We start from the raw sequence: 17916 nt of genomic DNA on the forward strand, positions 1-17916 counted from the left end.
AGCTGTTCTTTTTAAAAGACACATTCCGGGGCCGGCCTGGTGGCACACTCAGTAGAGCGCGGCGCTTGGGAGTGTGGTGGCGCTCCCGCCAAGGGTTTGGATCCCATGTTGAGACCAGTTCCCGCTCACTGGCTGAGCGCGGTGCGGGCACAACACCGAGGGTTGCAATCCCGTTGCCAGTCCCCGGTACGGGCACAACACCGAGGGTTGTGATCCCGTTACCGGTCACGAAAAAAGACAAAAAGGAAAAAAAAAAAAAAACACATTCCGGATAAATGACCTTATAAAGATAAAGACCATTAATTTGTCTTTGATCACTTGGAAAATTAATATGCAGATGAGTTGCATGACCTCAGGCCAACCAAACCACTTCTTTAGGCCTCAGTTTGCTTACCCAGGTAAGAGATATCTGTGTTTTATCAACAATAAGCACCATGATCAGAAATACCTAAATGTGCAGCTGTATACATTTTTTTATTTGTAAAAATTGTGAGGTATAGTTAATTAGTTAACTAGCCAAAAACATGGATTTCTTTTAGTAACAATAAAAAAAAATTCAGAAAAGTCAAGTTCATTTTTGTTGTTTTGTTGGTCAACAAATTAAATCATCTAGATGAAATGAATAAATTCCTAGAACATATCACCTACTAAGACTAAATTATGAAAAAATACAAAGTTTGAACAAAACTATAGCTAGTAAGATGAGTGATTCGTTTTTCAGATTCCTGATGCAGGACTCCCTTGAGGGCTGGTTGTGTGGTAGTGAATTCCCACAGTTTTTGTATGTCTGGAAAATACACTATTGCTCCCTCATTTCCAAAGGACAGCCTTGCTGGCTACAGTATTCTTGGCTGACAGTCTTTTTCATTTAGTATTTTGATTATATCATCATATTTTCTTCTGGCCTGTAGAGTTTCTGTTGAGTAGTCTGCTGTTAGTCTGATAGATTCTTTCTTAAGGTATTGATCTCTTTGTAAATTTCCTCCTTTGTATCCTGGATTTTTTTTCTCATTTCATTATGTTGTCTAACTAAGTCTTCTCCTATCTCAGTAAGTTCCTTAAGATTGTTGCTCAGAGTTCCTTTTCCATCATTTCAAGGTTTTCCTGGACTATAGGGGGTCTGGTATTTGAGAATGACTGTATTCTTTTGGTGGTGTCATATTTTCTTGGGTTTTATATTTCTACGCTGATGTCTGGTCATCTTGTACAGTAGTTGCTTCTTCTATTACTCTGGAATGGGCTTTGAGGAGAGACATCCTCTTCTTCCGGTCTCCACTGGTTACTCTCCTTATGTCAATGCAGTCGAGTGTCTGGCAAGCCACCTGCATGGTGGCTGTAGTTACTGCTGTAATGTCAAGCTGCTTGTGTGGCAGCCATGGCTGTGGTGGGCTGTGGTGTTTTTGGCATGCTCCTGGCCTGCTTCTGAGTGGGGGATGCTGCTCTCAGTTCTGGGCATTCTCTGCTTCTTGCCTGCTACCAGGTGGAGGCAGCTGCCTTTGGCTGAGTTCACTTTTTGAATGAAGGTACATGATTCTTGGCCTACTGTTTGTCACTGACAAATGCCAAATACAGTAATCACTCATTGATTTAAACAATAATTAGGTTCCTGAAAAAGTGGCAGATAATATAAAATACTTAAGATGAAAATTTTCATAAGAAATAAAGGAGAAAGAGATGCTTTCCAGTAGGTTTTTTTGATTTTCTTTTTTTTTTTTTTTTTTTTTTTGGTGGCTGGCTGGTATGGGGATAAAATCCTGGACCTTGGTGTTATCAGCACCATGCTTTAACCAACTGAGCTAACCAGCCAGCCCTTCCAGTAGATTTTTTACAAAGTTGGTTGTGTCAAGTATTTTGCATTACTACAAAAACCATAAATAGTTGCTGAGAATTACATTCTTCTTCAAGAAACAAACAAATTCTGATATTATCATACATCAGTTAGTTTCTTTGTTTTCCATCTTCTCCAGTATGGGAATTCCTGAATATGGAGTCTGTTGTACTCAGGATGTTCCACTCTCAATGTGTTCTTTACTCAGGGGCACTGTTACATGTTGCTGTCACTGAACTTTCAGAGAATTATGCCTGCAATATCAGTGATCTGTCCATTCTTTTCAATGTGGCTGATAACCACCATTTTGCTTTCATTGCTTCTTCAATGGGGTGCCCTCTCAGTAAGGTCAACTGAACTGAAAAGTTGCTGCTGGTTAGACCACTTTCTTATATTAGTGGCTTTCAAAATTTTTAAATTGCAAACTGTAGTAAAATCTATACTTTACATCATCACACAGTACATATACACATGCATATATACAAAAATAAATTAAAAGTTTCATAAAACAAAGTTTCATTATGCCTCCGTTTTCTGTTGCATTCCATTCTTAAAGAGTGTTCATAGTGAATCACTAAATTGATTTCACCACTTACCAATGAACAGGATATGATCTGTGTTTTGAAACATTATCCTACATGATGCTGATATGTGTCACATATAACTCCTACCTTGCTTAGTCATCTGAACTGCACATGAGGTCCCCCAAAATTTTGACAAGCAGTTTAAACATTGTTATTCCGAAATATATTTTTAAAGGTATTAATTTTTTTATCTCTTCATATCAAAAACATGTAAATTAACTGAAGGTAAACAGAGAGGCAGGTGGCAGGAGAAAAAAGAATCATTCTTGGGTATCATAAGGGTATATTCTGTTAGGGTGCATTTCAATTTTGTAGGTTTATATCACTGATGTTGACTCTCAGCTTTGATCCTAGTATATTCAAGAAAACAAATTGACTTAGACCACATTTGGCCACAGAGCTAAAAATTTCAGTAATTTACTAGGACTCACAAATATATCTTGTAAATTCCAGGGCTTCCATGTTTTTTCGTAGTGACACAGTTCACTTTTCACCTCAATTAGTTCCTCTTCAAATTAGGCCATACTAAAAGGCAGAAGTTTATAATTCAGAGGCATCCTAAGGTTTGCTATTACTTGTAAATTCCAGGGCTTCCATGTTTTTTGCGTAGTGACACAGTTCACTTTTCACCTCAATTAGTTCCTCTGCAAATTAGGCCATACTAAAAGGCAGATGTTTATAATTCAGAGGCATCCTAAGATTTGCACCCTATAGGCAGGCACAGAAATAAAAACATGACTCAATGCATTAAAATCCATGCATCCTAGCTAAACCACAATTGTATTTCTTCCAAGTACCTTTGCAACTCTTCAAAATCCATGATTCAGTGGAATTCTAAAAATAACTGGCCTACTGGTACTGTGTTCTAGAAAATTAGGTAATCCTTTTTTTTCCTCCTTCAAAAAAATCAGGTAGTAGAAAGTTGGGACTGGCTGCATTTTGTACCCTTGGATCAAGTAATGGCTATCCCTTAGAAATTCTCCAATCTATAAAGATATACAATTGGCTTATAAATTGGTATCTCCAATGCTTAGCACAATGCACATAAAAAGTTTTGTTGGATTACCAATGCTGTTCTAACATGTGAATTAGCTGTATAAATAATAATTATTTCAAAATAAATTTGAACAATTATCCCTTTGCTCAATCCCTATTCTCAGAAATTTATATTTGCATATTACCTTATGGCTTTTAAAGTACTTGAACAAATGAAGAAATATAAGTTTCTCAACACAAATCTGCCATAAATCCAACTTTACTAATTTGGAGTATTATTTTAGATTGCTGAAATATGCAGATAAATGTGCAAATCTCTGCTATTTATAAAAGATTTTGGGTTCTGTATTACATCCCTGATTTTATTAACAATTTTTCTTGATTACGCTGTTTTTCTTCATATGTCATGCCATTTTCAGGATCTGGTTATTCACTGCAAGTTTAGATTCTTTCTTACAACTCTCAGAATTGTAGAATATTGAAACCGATATGGCTAAGATCTAAAAGATGGGTAGGATGATGCCTTTATTTTATAGATGAGTAAACTAAAAAACAAGTTGCTTTTGCTTATTAGTTACTCTCTAAAATGTTTCATAAAGCCCCTATTGGTATTTGTATTGAAATATTTATTCCAATATTTAGAAACTGATAGTTTTTTTGTTTTTTTTTTGGCAGCTGGCTGGTACGGGGATCTGAACCCTTGACCTTGGTGATAGTTGTTTAAGGTATTATAGATTCCAGAAACAGTAACTGCAAAATTGCTGGCAAAATGTATCATGGTTCTTTGTTGGTCTGTTAGTTTTCTATTTTAGTTAAGCATGATGATTTTGGAGCCAGATTGCCTGGATTTAGACAGCAGCTCTACCACTTCTTAGTAGCATTACCTCAAGGGAATTACCCTTTTTCCTGTGCCTCAGGATACATTAAATGGGTTAATACACATAAAACACCTAAAACAGTGCCTACCATATAGTAAGCACTCAAAAATGTAATTTATTATTATTTTAAAAATATTTGCTAGTAATTTTAATAAAGATTAAATTGTCTATGCTATGAAATTTCTAATTTCAATGATAAAAAATGGGGAAAAAAGGTGAAAGACCTGAACCTGGAATTCTGAGAGTAAAATGAGGAGTTCAATGTTAAATAGCTAATTGGGGGGAAAAAAGAAAAAGAAAAAAAGCCAAGGCTAGGAACTAAGTCTAGGTCCACAGACTTTTACTTCTGAGTTCTTTCTACTTCTCTTTGTAGCTTTATATGTCATGTCTAGGAAAACAAAATAAATACAAGGAAGTGCTATATAGCTCAACACATGAAATATAAGTGATCCACAAGAGTGTAGCTGAAACTGCTATTAGTAATGAAATCTGGTATTCTAAACAGGGTGCCTGTCCTTTAAAAACCAAAGATTGGACATACAATGCAGTTTTGGTGTTTTCTGATTTCCAACTGATTTACTGTGCATAGTAAAAATGCCACAGATGAAGACAATTAATCCATATGAATGACAACAAACAATTTATTACACTTTCCAAAATGCTTAAAAAGAAACTTCCTAGGCACAGCCATACTTTCCAACAAACCCACTTTAATGTTTTCACAGTTTACAATATCAGAAATGACCCCAGGGTCAGGCATTTGAGAGTTAATGACTTGCTGGGCTAATGGCCTTCAGCTTTGCCTTGGGCGCACTAGTCCTCTAGTAGGTCATTAGCTGCCAGAAAAGGACTTTCCCCAATCACTATTGCTAAATAAATAAAATTTGCTCCTGGGCTAAGGCCCTATAAGCCAACTTTGGCTTGGAGTGAATTTTGTCCTTGAGTATTTACAACTCTAAGGATTTAAGAAAATAATGGAAATGCTAAAACCAAAATTATATCAACACAACTGAGCTATATGTGGCTATTAATGAAAAGTAGTTGCGTGGATCCTTCTGGATACTCTTAGAATTTCTTTTGTGTATGGTGTTCAAATTCAGTGTTAGTCTAATATAGCAAGCACCAGATTACAAATACATTTCCTTTTGAAATTTCATCAATAAGTCAGTTGTTTGGAGATCATACCACATTTTGCCAACAAAGAAAATTTATAAATTGTGGCAACAAAGCAAGGTTATAAAAAGGCAGCCCACAGAAGATTGGTTAGCTCATAATGTTAGAAATACTGTATACAGTACTTGTCATTAAAAATGGAATAACAGATAACCATACTCTTACAATACCTGCAACTAAACAAAATGAGAAAACAAAACTGAATAGGAAAAATTTATTAAATTATCCTTAAATGTTGAAAATTAAAAGGGAACTTTGTTTTTATAAGAGAATGAGGATATAGACACTGGTTCTTTCTCATGCCCATTTCATTTCTAATTATATAATTTTTCTTTTTTTTTCATGAAAATATCTTCTACAATATATAATTTTCCTTTTTATTGACACTTGAAAATATCTTCTACAATACATAATTTTCCTTTTTACTAACACAGGTATACCAAACTTGACTAGAGCAAGGAAGCAGTCTGAAAAAATGGAATATAGTCTCTGTTTAATATGTTACTATATTAGCAAATAATAAGAAAAAAACTGGAGAAACTAGTTTGTTTTGGGAAAGTAAATTTATGAGCACATTTTGCCTTTCCTATTTAACTGACATGGAGACAGTCTCCTTTATTGTTACAATATCTGATACCCCACTTACCTTCTGTATTCATTTACTCTAGATATGAAAATCTACACTTGAGTGGGTTATATGCAGTAAAGGACATTAATATTGGGTATCACACTAAAGAGCCTAAAAGATATTAATTCAATAATTTCCACATGTAAAATAGTGCTGGCAAAACTACAAACACACGTCATAATAATGCATATTTAAAATGAATATGACAGGGAAAAATAAAGTTCATATGAAATAGCATGTTTTTAAGTTTGATTTGTAACATGAATTTGGAAGTAAAATTAATATAAGTGGTAAGACAAACATCAAATAAACAATACCAGCCTCTTTATTACAATATGTAGACAGTATAAAAGGAGATTTATATGCATAAACTGAGCATATTTATATAAACAAAATTCTTCCTTGTAAATAACATATTTATGCCTTTAGGAAAACAAACTTAACATAAGGAAATACATCAGCTATCTAAGGAATACATCTGTGCCACTGGTTATTTAGAAATACAAATCACTAATGCTTAATAGAACAGCCCTCAGGAGGACATCATGACAATACTCTTGGGTGTTTAGACAAGACTCAGGCAGATTCAAGCCTCTCATTTGATGTACGGCGATAGATCCATTAAATGAAAATGACTGCAAAGATTAAAAAAATAATAATATGGTGAATTCAGTTCATTAAATCCTAGATTTATCAATATACATGTAAAATAAAAGACTATTTTCAAAACAAGATGACAAGTAGTAATCCACACAGTCTTATTTGTACTGTGGCTTAATTCTAAAATACAAATCCAGTCTAAATAAATACAGGAACCAGAGTATTCTCTGGTTCTAATTCTAATGGCCAGCTAGAATTCTAAATTATGGTGCTTTTCCATTTCATGACTTCCCCCCCCATTATTTAGCATGTCTCATTGATATCTTGATGTTCAACACAAAAATTTTAGATTCTGGCATGACCACAACCATTATAGCATTCAGTGATGTTCTACATGAACCACAATATACAGCAACTTATCTCAAGGGAGTCAGGGAATTTATGGCTTAAAAAGAGGCATTCTGAGATCTCTTAGTCTAGGTCTTTATACAGTGAAGTACTAAAACAAAAAGTTGCCATTATGTTCCTTACGTTCCATAATCGAAAATGAATGAAAACCCAAGCATTAATTTTTAAACTCACTCTTGAATTCAAAATCTTATTAACTGCACTTATGTGACTATAGCTATAAAAGTAAGAAGACAATTATCAGAGGATTAATATACCAATTTCTATATTTGGAGATATTTAAAAATCTAAGTGTTACCTAAGGCAATTACCTTGAAGACCCCTAATATCTTCAGGGAAAAGCCAAAGGGAGAATAATTGACTTTGCTAATTTTACTCATGGCAATTATAAAACAGCTCTGAATTTCATCTGACTGTACAATCCTTCATCTAATGGTCTGCCCCAGGAGAAGTACAGAGATAAACACAACACATAGAAATTCAGATAAGAATTCAGGAGCACAAGAAAGTTAGTATTATACTTAATCAATTTAAAGGAAATTGATAGGATGAATAAGTCATAAAAAATTAAAGTTGTTACAAATATGCCAGCCTTAATTACCAAGTTAAATACACATCCTCAAAGAAAAAGCAAGCTGTCACTATGAAAAAACAGAGACATTATAAACAGAAATTCTGTATTAAGGTCTGTCTGCTCCCTCATTGCTGCTTACACTGCTGACAAATGTTCTTTCTTATAAAAGAAAACCAAAACATTATTAAATAGAATCTAACTTTACCAAGACACTCACCATATGTAGAGATAAGAAAACTTAATGTTGCCCCAAAGAAATATTTTTTGCCACCTCCTCTTTCCAAAAAAACTCCTATTAGTTAGGGCCGGCCCCATGGCGCACTCAGTAGAGTGCAGCGCTTGGGAGTGCAGTGGCGCTCCCGTCGCGGGTTCGGATCCTATATAAGGATGGCCGGTGCGCTCACTGGCTGAGCACGGTGCGGGCGACACCAAGCCACGGGTTGCATCCCCTTACCGGTCACAAAAACGACAAAAAAAAAAACAACCCACAACTATTAGTTAGTATTATACTTAATCAATTTAAGCTTCTGGGAGACTCGTTTAATGAAATAAGTCCTCTTCTAAGATATAACTTCACTTTCCTTAAAAAACTATTCTTCTGAAAATATTGCCAAGTATTTAATTTAAAGGAACTGGTTCTGAATATGGGAGATTTGCTTTATCAAAGAGAATTCTTGACTTTTAATCACTTTAGTTATCCCTTAACAATCACCTCAGTTTAAAATACTGTTCACATGATTTAGAAATCATCTATTGTGATTAAAAGAGGGCTACTAAAAACCTAGATTTGTAGAAGATCAATCGCGGACCCCTGGCCATGGCACTCAAGGTCTTTCACAAAAAGTGAGCTGGTGAAGCATCTTTTGAAGTTGACCTTGTAGAACCTTCAACGACCCTTTGAAGAACAAGGTACAATAGATCCATGTTTTAGATGAACAGGAGGGTGGCGAAGAATAAAGTTTTCAATTCAACATACAGCTATCAAACTCAGGAAAAAAAACCATATCATGGCCTAAAAAGGAAAAAAATTCTCAATAGAGAAAGGTTGATAAAATGCAAATCTAAAGGTGCAAGCCTGTGCACAGACCACGAAGGTATTGGGCTCACCAAAGGGGAAGGAAATGCTTGACCATTCTTATTTCAAGGAGAAGCTTCAGGCTGAATGACTGCTTGGATTTGCTAAGTTTTTTTTTTTTCCCCCTCCTTTTTGTAAATCAAGTAGCGCTATTGAAATCCAGTGCCTAATGGAGCAGATGGTGGAGGTCTTAGACTCTGGAACATTTATAGTGATGCTTCTGAATGCAAAACACCAAGAGTAGATTTCACAGGCTGTGAATCTGATTTGATTTTGATGAGAGTAAAGCCTCCATTTTCACCATAACTTGAACCACACTGAAAGAATGTGACTGATACAGCTATCTAAGAAAAAGGAACACATTAAATATTATTCTCATAACGTGAAATGGTTTAAACAGGTGATTGTTTATTTGTGTCATTATAGCATTACTATATCTGTATATAACACCACCATCTTAACCTTATGTAAGATTTCATCAGAATAGCTCAAAGTAAGTTAAAATTAATGATTAAAGGAAACAAACAGAAATTTGTCTAAAGGCAGTGAACATTGTTTTCTAAGGTGGGGACCATGCTGAGGCTAATTACTGAAATATGGACCGAGGTACTACTAACCAATAGGTTGGGAACATCTCCTCCCATCAGCTATGTGGGAATAATCCATAGTGACCAGTGTGTACGACTAGAGCTGGTGAGATGCAGCTCAAGGCATCCAGAAACTATATGAGACCTGCACTTTCTGAGGCTTCTTCCTTCTCCAAGCAAGGCCCAAACTTCATCACAGACCACAGCAGGTATGGTGAAGAGGAAAGACGGACTACGTAGTCAGTGACTCCCAGGGACAATGAACCACTTACCCTTCTGCTAGCATGTGAATTCCAGTGAAGGAGAGAATTTAGTAAGACCCATCAAAATGTGTTATACACATAGAGGAGAGAGGAGTTTGAGGTGAATAAATATAGAAAGAATGTACAAATGGTAGTAAATCTCTGGCAGGAGATTTGAGATTCTCTATTATTCTGCTTCATATGGCCAATTCATTTCCCACTTTAGCTTTTTTTTCCACATGGATTTAAACAAGATATTAAAGATACTGTACTATTTTCTCCATGAAAATCAGCAGGTCTATCTCACGAAAATATGTGCTAGCCAAAAATGCAAAAATGTGATGGGAAGGTAGGAGAGAATGCTACTTGTTTTCCAGTATCTGTTCTCTGTATCTTCCAGATTTTTGGCTGGGTACATAGCATCCACAATAAAAATTACATTTCCTAGCCATCCTTACAGCTAGGTGTGGCCATCCCATTAAATTTTGGCCAATAGGATGTAAGCAGCAGAATCTTGTGTAATTTCTGAGAAACAGCCTTAAAGTGCACATACTATATAATTTATCATCCAAACTGGGATACTTAAGAGTAAAAAGGAGTGCTAAAAGAACTAAAATTTTATACCTTCTGAAATATGTATTAATCAACTAAGAATTGATTTTATTATATTGGTAGACTCAACTAGTTGTATTCAAAAACTATTTTCAAAAATAAAATTTCAAAAGAAATAAAAACATTCATGTACATTAAAACAAAAAAGAAACTAACAAAACAAAACAAAAAAAGAATTTTAATATTAATTATCTGCATATTAAAAAATAACAAGTAGAATAATTATTCTTGAAGCATATTCATATACTTTAACCCATTTCTTACCCACATCTGTCTGTAATATTGGGTCACGGCATTTTTCTGAATAATGTGTTTTTAAAAATATGGTATTTTAAAATAAAACTGCCAGCCATATTCTTCACAGTTGCATTTTACAGTAAGTTAATTTGAAATTATTGATACCTTCAACTGATTCTTCTTGGTATACTGTAATATTTTAAATTGAGAAAATGCTCTTTCTACAGCTTCTGAGTAACCTGATAAGCTCAGAGAAAATTTGCTAAGCAGAGATCATACTCAATTCTAATTTTTAAAATATTGAACAGTATAAATATTCCTGCCCAAATATTTTCATAGGCACTGTCTTTCTGCCTCCTTCAGAGAACCTTTCTTTAACAAACATTTTTATAAGAATACTTGTCAAATAAATTGTCTCTCTGATTTTTTGAATGTCTGGCCAGATTTAGATACTGCAAAATCTAGGCTCTCTCAATCTCATTTCATTTGTGTGTGTGTGTTTACAATTTATTCAAAATACAAGCACCACTAAAAGATTCTTTCTGAAAGGCAAAACATTTCAAATCACAACTACAGAACTGAACATTTTAATTTTGTATATCGAGTTGTCACTGTTTATTTTATTCAGTTCCTTGCTTGCTTTTGTAGGGAAAAATTTCAATGGAAATATGTTTTCATTAATTGTAATTTCCTAACAGTCTCATTTGGTGTTCCATTTGTTGCATATTTGATTTAAGATGTGCAAATGATTATGAACAAAACGCCACCAAATGTTTGATGACCCATTTAGAACAAACTTCAATACCATTCTTGGGCATAGATTTATTTACAAAGATTTCTAAAATCTATTGATGACAGACAATAAACAAAAGGGACATATGGCTGTGGTGAAGAATATTTTTATGCTCAACATCAGCTACATTCCCTAAATTGTATAGTTCAGAAGCTCCAACTATAAATATATATGTAAATTTTGATGTAACAATAGATTCTATTTCAATTAGAAGAATGTTGATCCTTGTTTGACAAGCATGTGTGCTATAACCAATTCCAACTACTCCATAGCTTGCTTGCTTTCTTTTCTTTTTTTTTTTTTGGAGGAGGGGGGCAGCCAGCCACTACAGGGATTGAAACCCTTGGTGTTATAACACTGCACTCTAACGAACTGAGATAACTGGCCAGCTTACATGGGTTTCTTAATGTAGAAAGAACATTGTTTTCAACACGACACTATACTTCACCAAAATCTGTACTCGTATTATTATAAACTAATAATTTTATCTTCAATGTTAAGCTTTTTAAACTGAATTTCCAATTTCACTCACAAAGGCTTTATCTTTGATAGATATATTTCCAAAAGATTTACCTTAATCCCATGAACTGGAGGAAAGAAAAAAACCAAACCATTTTTAGAACTAACCAAAATGAATTATTTGAAGTACCTAATGACACTGAACTAAAACTGAATTGTTTAACTGTTTGCAAAGTTCCTCTTCTGCCAACAAGCATAAAAACTATTGCTTCCGGTTTTTTTAATATGTGTACATAAAACTTGTAGTTGAAAGTGAGTGAAATTAACTTAGAAAAGTAGTTGTTTTTCTATATAAAAATTATGCTTCATAGAGTGATAATGTGTGTGTATATATATATAGAGTATATATACTTTTTTTCTGTAGTTGCATGTGTTAAATCATCTGCTGGCACAGTTTCTTTAAATTAACAACTAACTTTTGAAGTAGATCCTGACACTATTCCAGCAGATTTGACTCTTCTTGTTTAAATGTGGTCAGTGATACTACTATGGCCTCCACAGTGGATAGTAAATGTCGACAGACATTTTGTGCAAGTTACATATTCCTCATCAACTTTCTTGAGAAACAAAAATTCAGTAGTTTTTTAAAAATAAAACATATACTTTTAGTTTTCAAGCCATAAGTGTTTATTGCAAGAGCAAAGTGTTGTCAAACAATAAAAAGTTATAGATTCATACTATACAAGCAAGTGTGCTCAGTTTACTCTCTACTTGCTCTCCAGCAGAACTGACCACTCTAGATTTCCCATATATATTTTATAGACACCAAATCTTTGTTGCCCACTGAACTTCAGCTGGTACCTGGCGGCTTTGTGACTCTTGCAGTCCATGCATGGGCCATGGTACAATTGGGTAATATACCAAGTGACCAGCTGGGCAGTAGCATCAAATATTTCTCCCACCACCCGATACAGCAAGGAGTTAGCTGTCCTTAGACATTTGAGTCTAAATGCACTTTGTTGTATCAGCAATTGCCCTGCATTCTGTCCTTGATTGGCAGATGTTAGTTATACTGTGTCTGAAAGGGTTGGGAAAAGAGGTGAGTTATTGCTGGTTGTCTTTCAGATTCAATAACTCCTTAAAATGAGAATTCTCTCCCCTGTGAAAGGGTCTCACAATCATATCAGACTACAGTAGGCAAAAACTAAGGCAGAGGCTGGAAGTACAAAGTGGAGATCTATCAATTCATCCTGGCTTATTCTAATGTAGTTATTAATAATAATTCTCTGTTTAGAAATGAAAAATCCAGAACAAATGGGAGATGGAATAAGTCAGATGGGATTCCAGGATAGCTGGCTTACACTGAAACTATCCTTAGCAAACCAGGATGTACACTCACCTGACCTTCAAAGGAAGGAGATCTCTGTCCTTCATTGCCCTTCCTCCTCTTTCCTTCCTATTGGCTGAAGTGAGGACATGATGGCAACTGTCTTGGACCATGAAGTGGTAAGACAGGATGGCAGAACAGTAAGACAGAAGAAGCCTGGGTCCCTGACTACAGAATCACCGTACCAATCCTTGATTGCCTACTTCTGGACATTTTTAGATGAGAGAAAAAATAAATGCCTATCTTGTTTAGGCTACCTTAATAGTCAAACTTAATCCTACCTGATATACAAGGAATACCTCTATAACCTTTCCAGAAAGAGCTTGGCAATATGTAGCAAGAATACTAAAAATGTTTAAATCCTTTGAACCACTTCTACATATTTATATTAAAGAATAATCTGAAATGGGAAAAATTGATGTGCAAGGACGTTTACTTCAGATCTATTTATAATAGTGAAAAATAAGCAACCTAAATGTCCAACAATGAGGAATATGTTAAATAAGTTATATCTAAATGACTGAATATTATGCAGCCATTAAAAAATTATGAAAAATGTTCATAACTGGGAAAATGGTCACATCAATATACATCATAATACCAAGTGGGGAAAAATAGGCAGGAAAAAAATGAAATTAATTTTAAAACTCTCTCCTAGCATTTGCTAGATTTTCCTGGTGTTAACACTGCCATTATCATCTTCATCACAGTTTTACTGAGTATCCATGTGAGGGGAGTTGGGGCAGAAGGGCACACAGACCTCTGTGGCTCCAGCAGCCTACTAAGAGCTGCATAAAGGCCACCCAGGCACAAGCAAACCCTGCTGTTTTTACCTTGGTATTCTGTAGCAGAGCTAGTCCATTGCAGGCATTTGCTAGAAGAAAGTCTCCACTCAGGATAGCTATTTTATTTCCAAACTGCATGTCTTTCAGTGGCCCATCAGAAGATTGTAATTCATTTAAATTTACTATCCCACGATGTACAAGGAGAGCAGTATGGATAAGTTCTGTAATCTCCGCCAAACTTCTTTGACTAAAACATAAAGGTAAGATTTGTCTGAGTGTCAACAATACCATTTTATCACTAATGTTAGATTTCGGTTTTCAACAAAATATTTGATAGATTATTCCTTTCTTTTTTTGACCATTCCTCTTTAATGAAGCTTTTAATAGAGGCCTCTCCTCTGAGTAATTCTGAGATCTATCAGATGATCTTGACACCTTCCTTCTGTATCACACTCCTTACTGTTGACCCCACGATTCACTAGGATACCCTGGAGAGAAGCTGACCAACAGAGGTCCACCCCCCACGGTTCCATTTAGATACTCTGCTCCCACTATATCTTTCTCACTCTCATAACTTCGAGATTTCTGAGAATCCTCAGTAGTATCTAATCAAATTCTACTTTAAGGGGGAATATAATTTGTACCAGACACTAGGCTAAACACTTTATATTCATTCTCTCTTTTAATCCTGAATGCAAAGCTATGGGATTTACAGAAATGAATAAAATGTGTCTCTTCCTTCAGGACCTTACCTTTCAGAATAAGTATGAAGATATACACCTATAGCAGTGAATAAGAAGGAGAAGACCCTTGAGAAGCTTATAGTATAGTACTGTATTAGATGGGATTTCAGGAGATGCTTGTTTCCTTTTTTAATCTTTTCTATAGCTTGTACATTTTGTATAATGGTGAAAGTATTACTTTTATAATCAGAAAAAAATCAACAAGTAATTACTAAAAATTTAAACCTCATCACAACCCCATCATAAGTATTATTAACTCTGTCTTATAAGTGAGAAAATTGTTGCATACCAGTGAAATGACTTTCCAAAGGGCACACAGTAATGTAGAGCTAGAAATCTGTTGGAATGTGTTACAAATGGCCCCATGTGAATCATGCCTCTTTTTTTCCATGCTCCTGTGCAGTCCCCTCCACAATAACTCTGGGCTTAGCCATGTGACTTGCTTTGCCTAACAGGACATAAACAAACATTAAACAAGCAAAGCCTAATAAGTGCTTATGCAATGACAAGCTTAAAGCAGTCATATGAGTCACATGATCCAATGCAGAAGAACCAACTAGTCAATCCACAGAATGGTAAGAAATAAAATGGTTGTTTAAAGTCACTAAATTATAGGGTGGTTTGCTATGTAGCAATAGATACCTGATATAGAAACTGGTATATACAGGAGTGGGGTGCTGCTGCAACAAAAGCCTAAAATATGTGTCAATTGCTTTAAGTCTGAACAATGGGGGCTGGAGGCACAGGCTGAAGAATGGCAAACTCTTAGTGCAAGCTGAAAATGCAATGAGGAAATTGTTATTGGAGGATTGAGAAAGGGCACACTGTGTCATAAAGTAGCAAAACAATGGAAAAAACTGTTGCCTGTGGTAACTTGAAAGATAGAAAATATATCTAATAGACTTCGGGATTTGTATAAGGAGAATGCCAGGCAGAATGCTAAAAATGTCAATTGACTTCTTTTAGCTGCACATGATAAAGCACAAGAGAGAGATGCACTAAATAGAGAATTATTCAGTTTGCTATCACAATTTAGAGAAACAACAAAGGAGCAAAGACTTGCCAAGTTGAAAGAAAAACTGTTTCACATTTCCAGTATCTCCAGGAGAAGATTCACAAAATAAGAAATGGTATTAGGAAAAAGATCGAATCAAAGGTGTGGATGAAAGACCATTTGTAAAGACCTGAAAAATTGAAGATTGCACCTAGTAGACCCCTTCAGCTATGAATGAAAAATTGAAGATTGCACCTAGTAGACCCCTTCAGCTATGAATTTTAAGGGTATTGTCCCACAGCAGCCTCACTCTCAGCCCAAAGTAGAGATGTGTGTCTCAAAAAGAATTATGGATATGGCTTTTAAGGCATGGAGTGAACTCCAATCAGATTCATAGAAATCCCAAGTTTTTAAGGGAGTTGTATGAGTTTATGCTAAAAGTAACAGAAACAATTTAAGATGGAGGGGAAAAAAAGCAGCAGCAGCAGCAGCATCTTTCAGACCCCCAACTTCCTATGGCAAAAGAATTATGGATATGGCTTTTAAGGCATGGAGTGAACTCTAATCAGATTCATAGAAATCCCAAAAGTTTTTAAGGGAGTTGTATGAGTTTATGCTAAAAGTAACAGAAACAATTTAAGATGGAGGGGAAAAAAAGCAGCAGCAGCAGCAGCATCTTTCAGACCCCCAACTTCCTATGGCTAGGAAGTAGGCTGAGATAGCTACTCAGCTATAAGTATGAACCATTACTTACTGGAAAGAGAAGATAGCTCAGAGGGCAGAGCCAAAAGCTATAAAGAACAGTGGGTTAGGGAACCACTTCCAGGGAACAGAACTGGGCCCTAATCAAGAAACATTCCTTGCTCTTAGAGTAGATGGCCTGACAACAGATGCCCAGCTGGATTTCAGAATTGCTATAAATGCTATGTACCTCCCATTTCTCCTTATTTCTTTTTGTTTTTGTTTGCAGCTGGCCGGTAACTCCCTCTTTTTAATGGAAGAGAAATTGTGGTTATATTGTTTCTCACTCACTATTGCATGTTAGATATGTGGTGAGGTAGATAACCTGTCCTGTTAGTTCCCAGGTCCCTGGGTCAAGAGGTGTTGTACCTATGGAACCACATCCACATTTAGACCTCACACAAATCATGAAAGCATGGATTTTGACCTTGATGTCACGAAATGAGTGAGACTTTAGGGTCTTGGGAAATGGTATGTTTTACATATGGAAGGAATGTGAATCACTAGAGCCAGAAGACAGACTGTAGCAGATTGTTACACCAATCAGTCACACCCCCTTATATCCACACCATGTGTAGTCTCCTTCATTGACTCTGAGTTTGACCATATGAATTGTTTAGCCAATGGGACATCAGCAAATGTGGAACAAACAGGCCTGATAAGTGTTTTGACATTGGGGCTTACTATCTTGGAATGCTGCCCTGAGACTACATGTTAAGAAACCTGGTCTAGCCTCCTTGAAGAAATACAACATGCAGAGAGGCCCAATGTTCCAGCCAAGCCCGGCCCCCAGCTGACCTTCCAGGTGAATGGCAGGTGAATGCAGGAACATAGATAAACCCAGAAGAAACAGGCAAAGAAACAGTCCAGCCAACCCACAGAATTATGAGAAATTAATTGGCTATTATTTTAAGCCACCAAGTTTTGGGGTGGTTTGTTATGCAACAACAGATAACTAATAGAGACCACTAAACCCAATCTATTTCTACCTTACTAGGCTGCCTTCCAGTTGTGCTAGTTGAAAGATTTTTAAAAGTTTTGCTGAAGAAGCTAAATTTGAGCTGGGCCTTGAAAAATAAGTAGTATTTCCATAGTTGGAGATAAGTGGCAGAGATAAGAGTAGGGATTAGGAAGTGCAGAATAAGAAAAACCAGTAATCCAGGTTTAGAGAAGGCAAGACTAGAAAATGTGAACAGAGGGTGAAGAGGTCAGTTAGGCCAGAGGATAGGGTCTGTGTAGATAAGTGAGAAACAGGAATCTGGAGCTAGGTTATACCAGTTTTAAAACTCTATTTTATTACACAGACAGTTTTTTTAAGAAAGGAAGGATGAAATATATATATATATTTAATAACTTAGGAAGGATATTCTGAAGGTGATATGAAGAAAAATCTGAAACAGTAAGTAGTGAAAGTGGAGAGATGGTTGGGGGGGGAAGCTATTACAAAGGTCCAAAGGAGATTTAACAAAAGGGCTTGACCTAGGACAACAACCTTTGACATGGAAAGAAATAAATCTTCTCCCTAAATGGTACTAATTTAACAACTACAGTATAATAATAACATAAAGATACAATTAAATAAAATAAAGGAG

The 17916-nt window shown here is 35.6% G+C and overlaps 1 protein-coding gene across 1 annotated transcript in view; it reads right to left on the minus strand.

Annotated features, from left to right (window-relative positions):
- The window catches only part of LOC103605661 (decaprenyl-diphosphate synthase subunit 2-like), a gene marked incomplete at both ends in the record, with an annotated part of 77289 nt that overhangs the window by 8059 nt on the left and 51314 nt on the right, over positions 1 to 17916 (minus strand). The window contains one exon of the mRNA XM_008590285.1: positions 13895 to 14093. Within this exon, the coding sequence (XP_008588507.1) occupies positions 13895 to 14093 (199 nt within the window). The remainder of the gene's footprint in view (positions 1 to 13894; positions 14094 to 17916) is intronic.

The sequence above is a fragment of the Galeopterus variegatus genome, unplaced genomic scaffold (genome assembly GCF_000696425.1).
Source record: "Galeopterus variegatus unplaced genomic scaffold, G_variegatus-3.0.2 Scaffold5970, whole genome shotgun sequence".
NCBI classification, from domain to species: domain Eukaryota; kingdom Metazoa; phylum Chordata; class Mammalia; order Dermoptera; family Cynocephalidae; genus Galeopterus; species Galeopterus variegatus.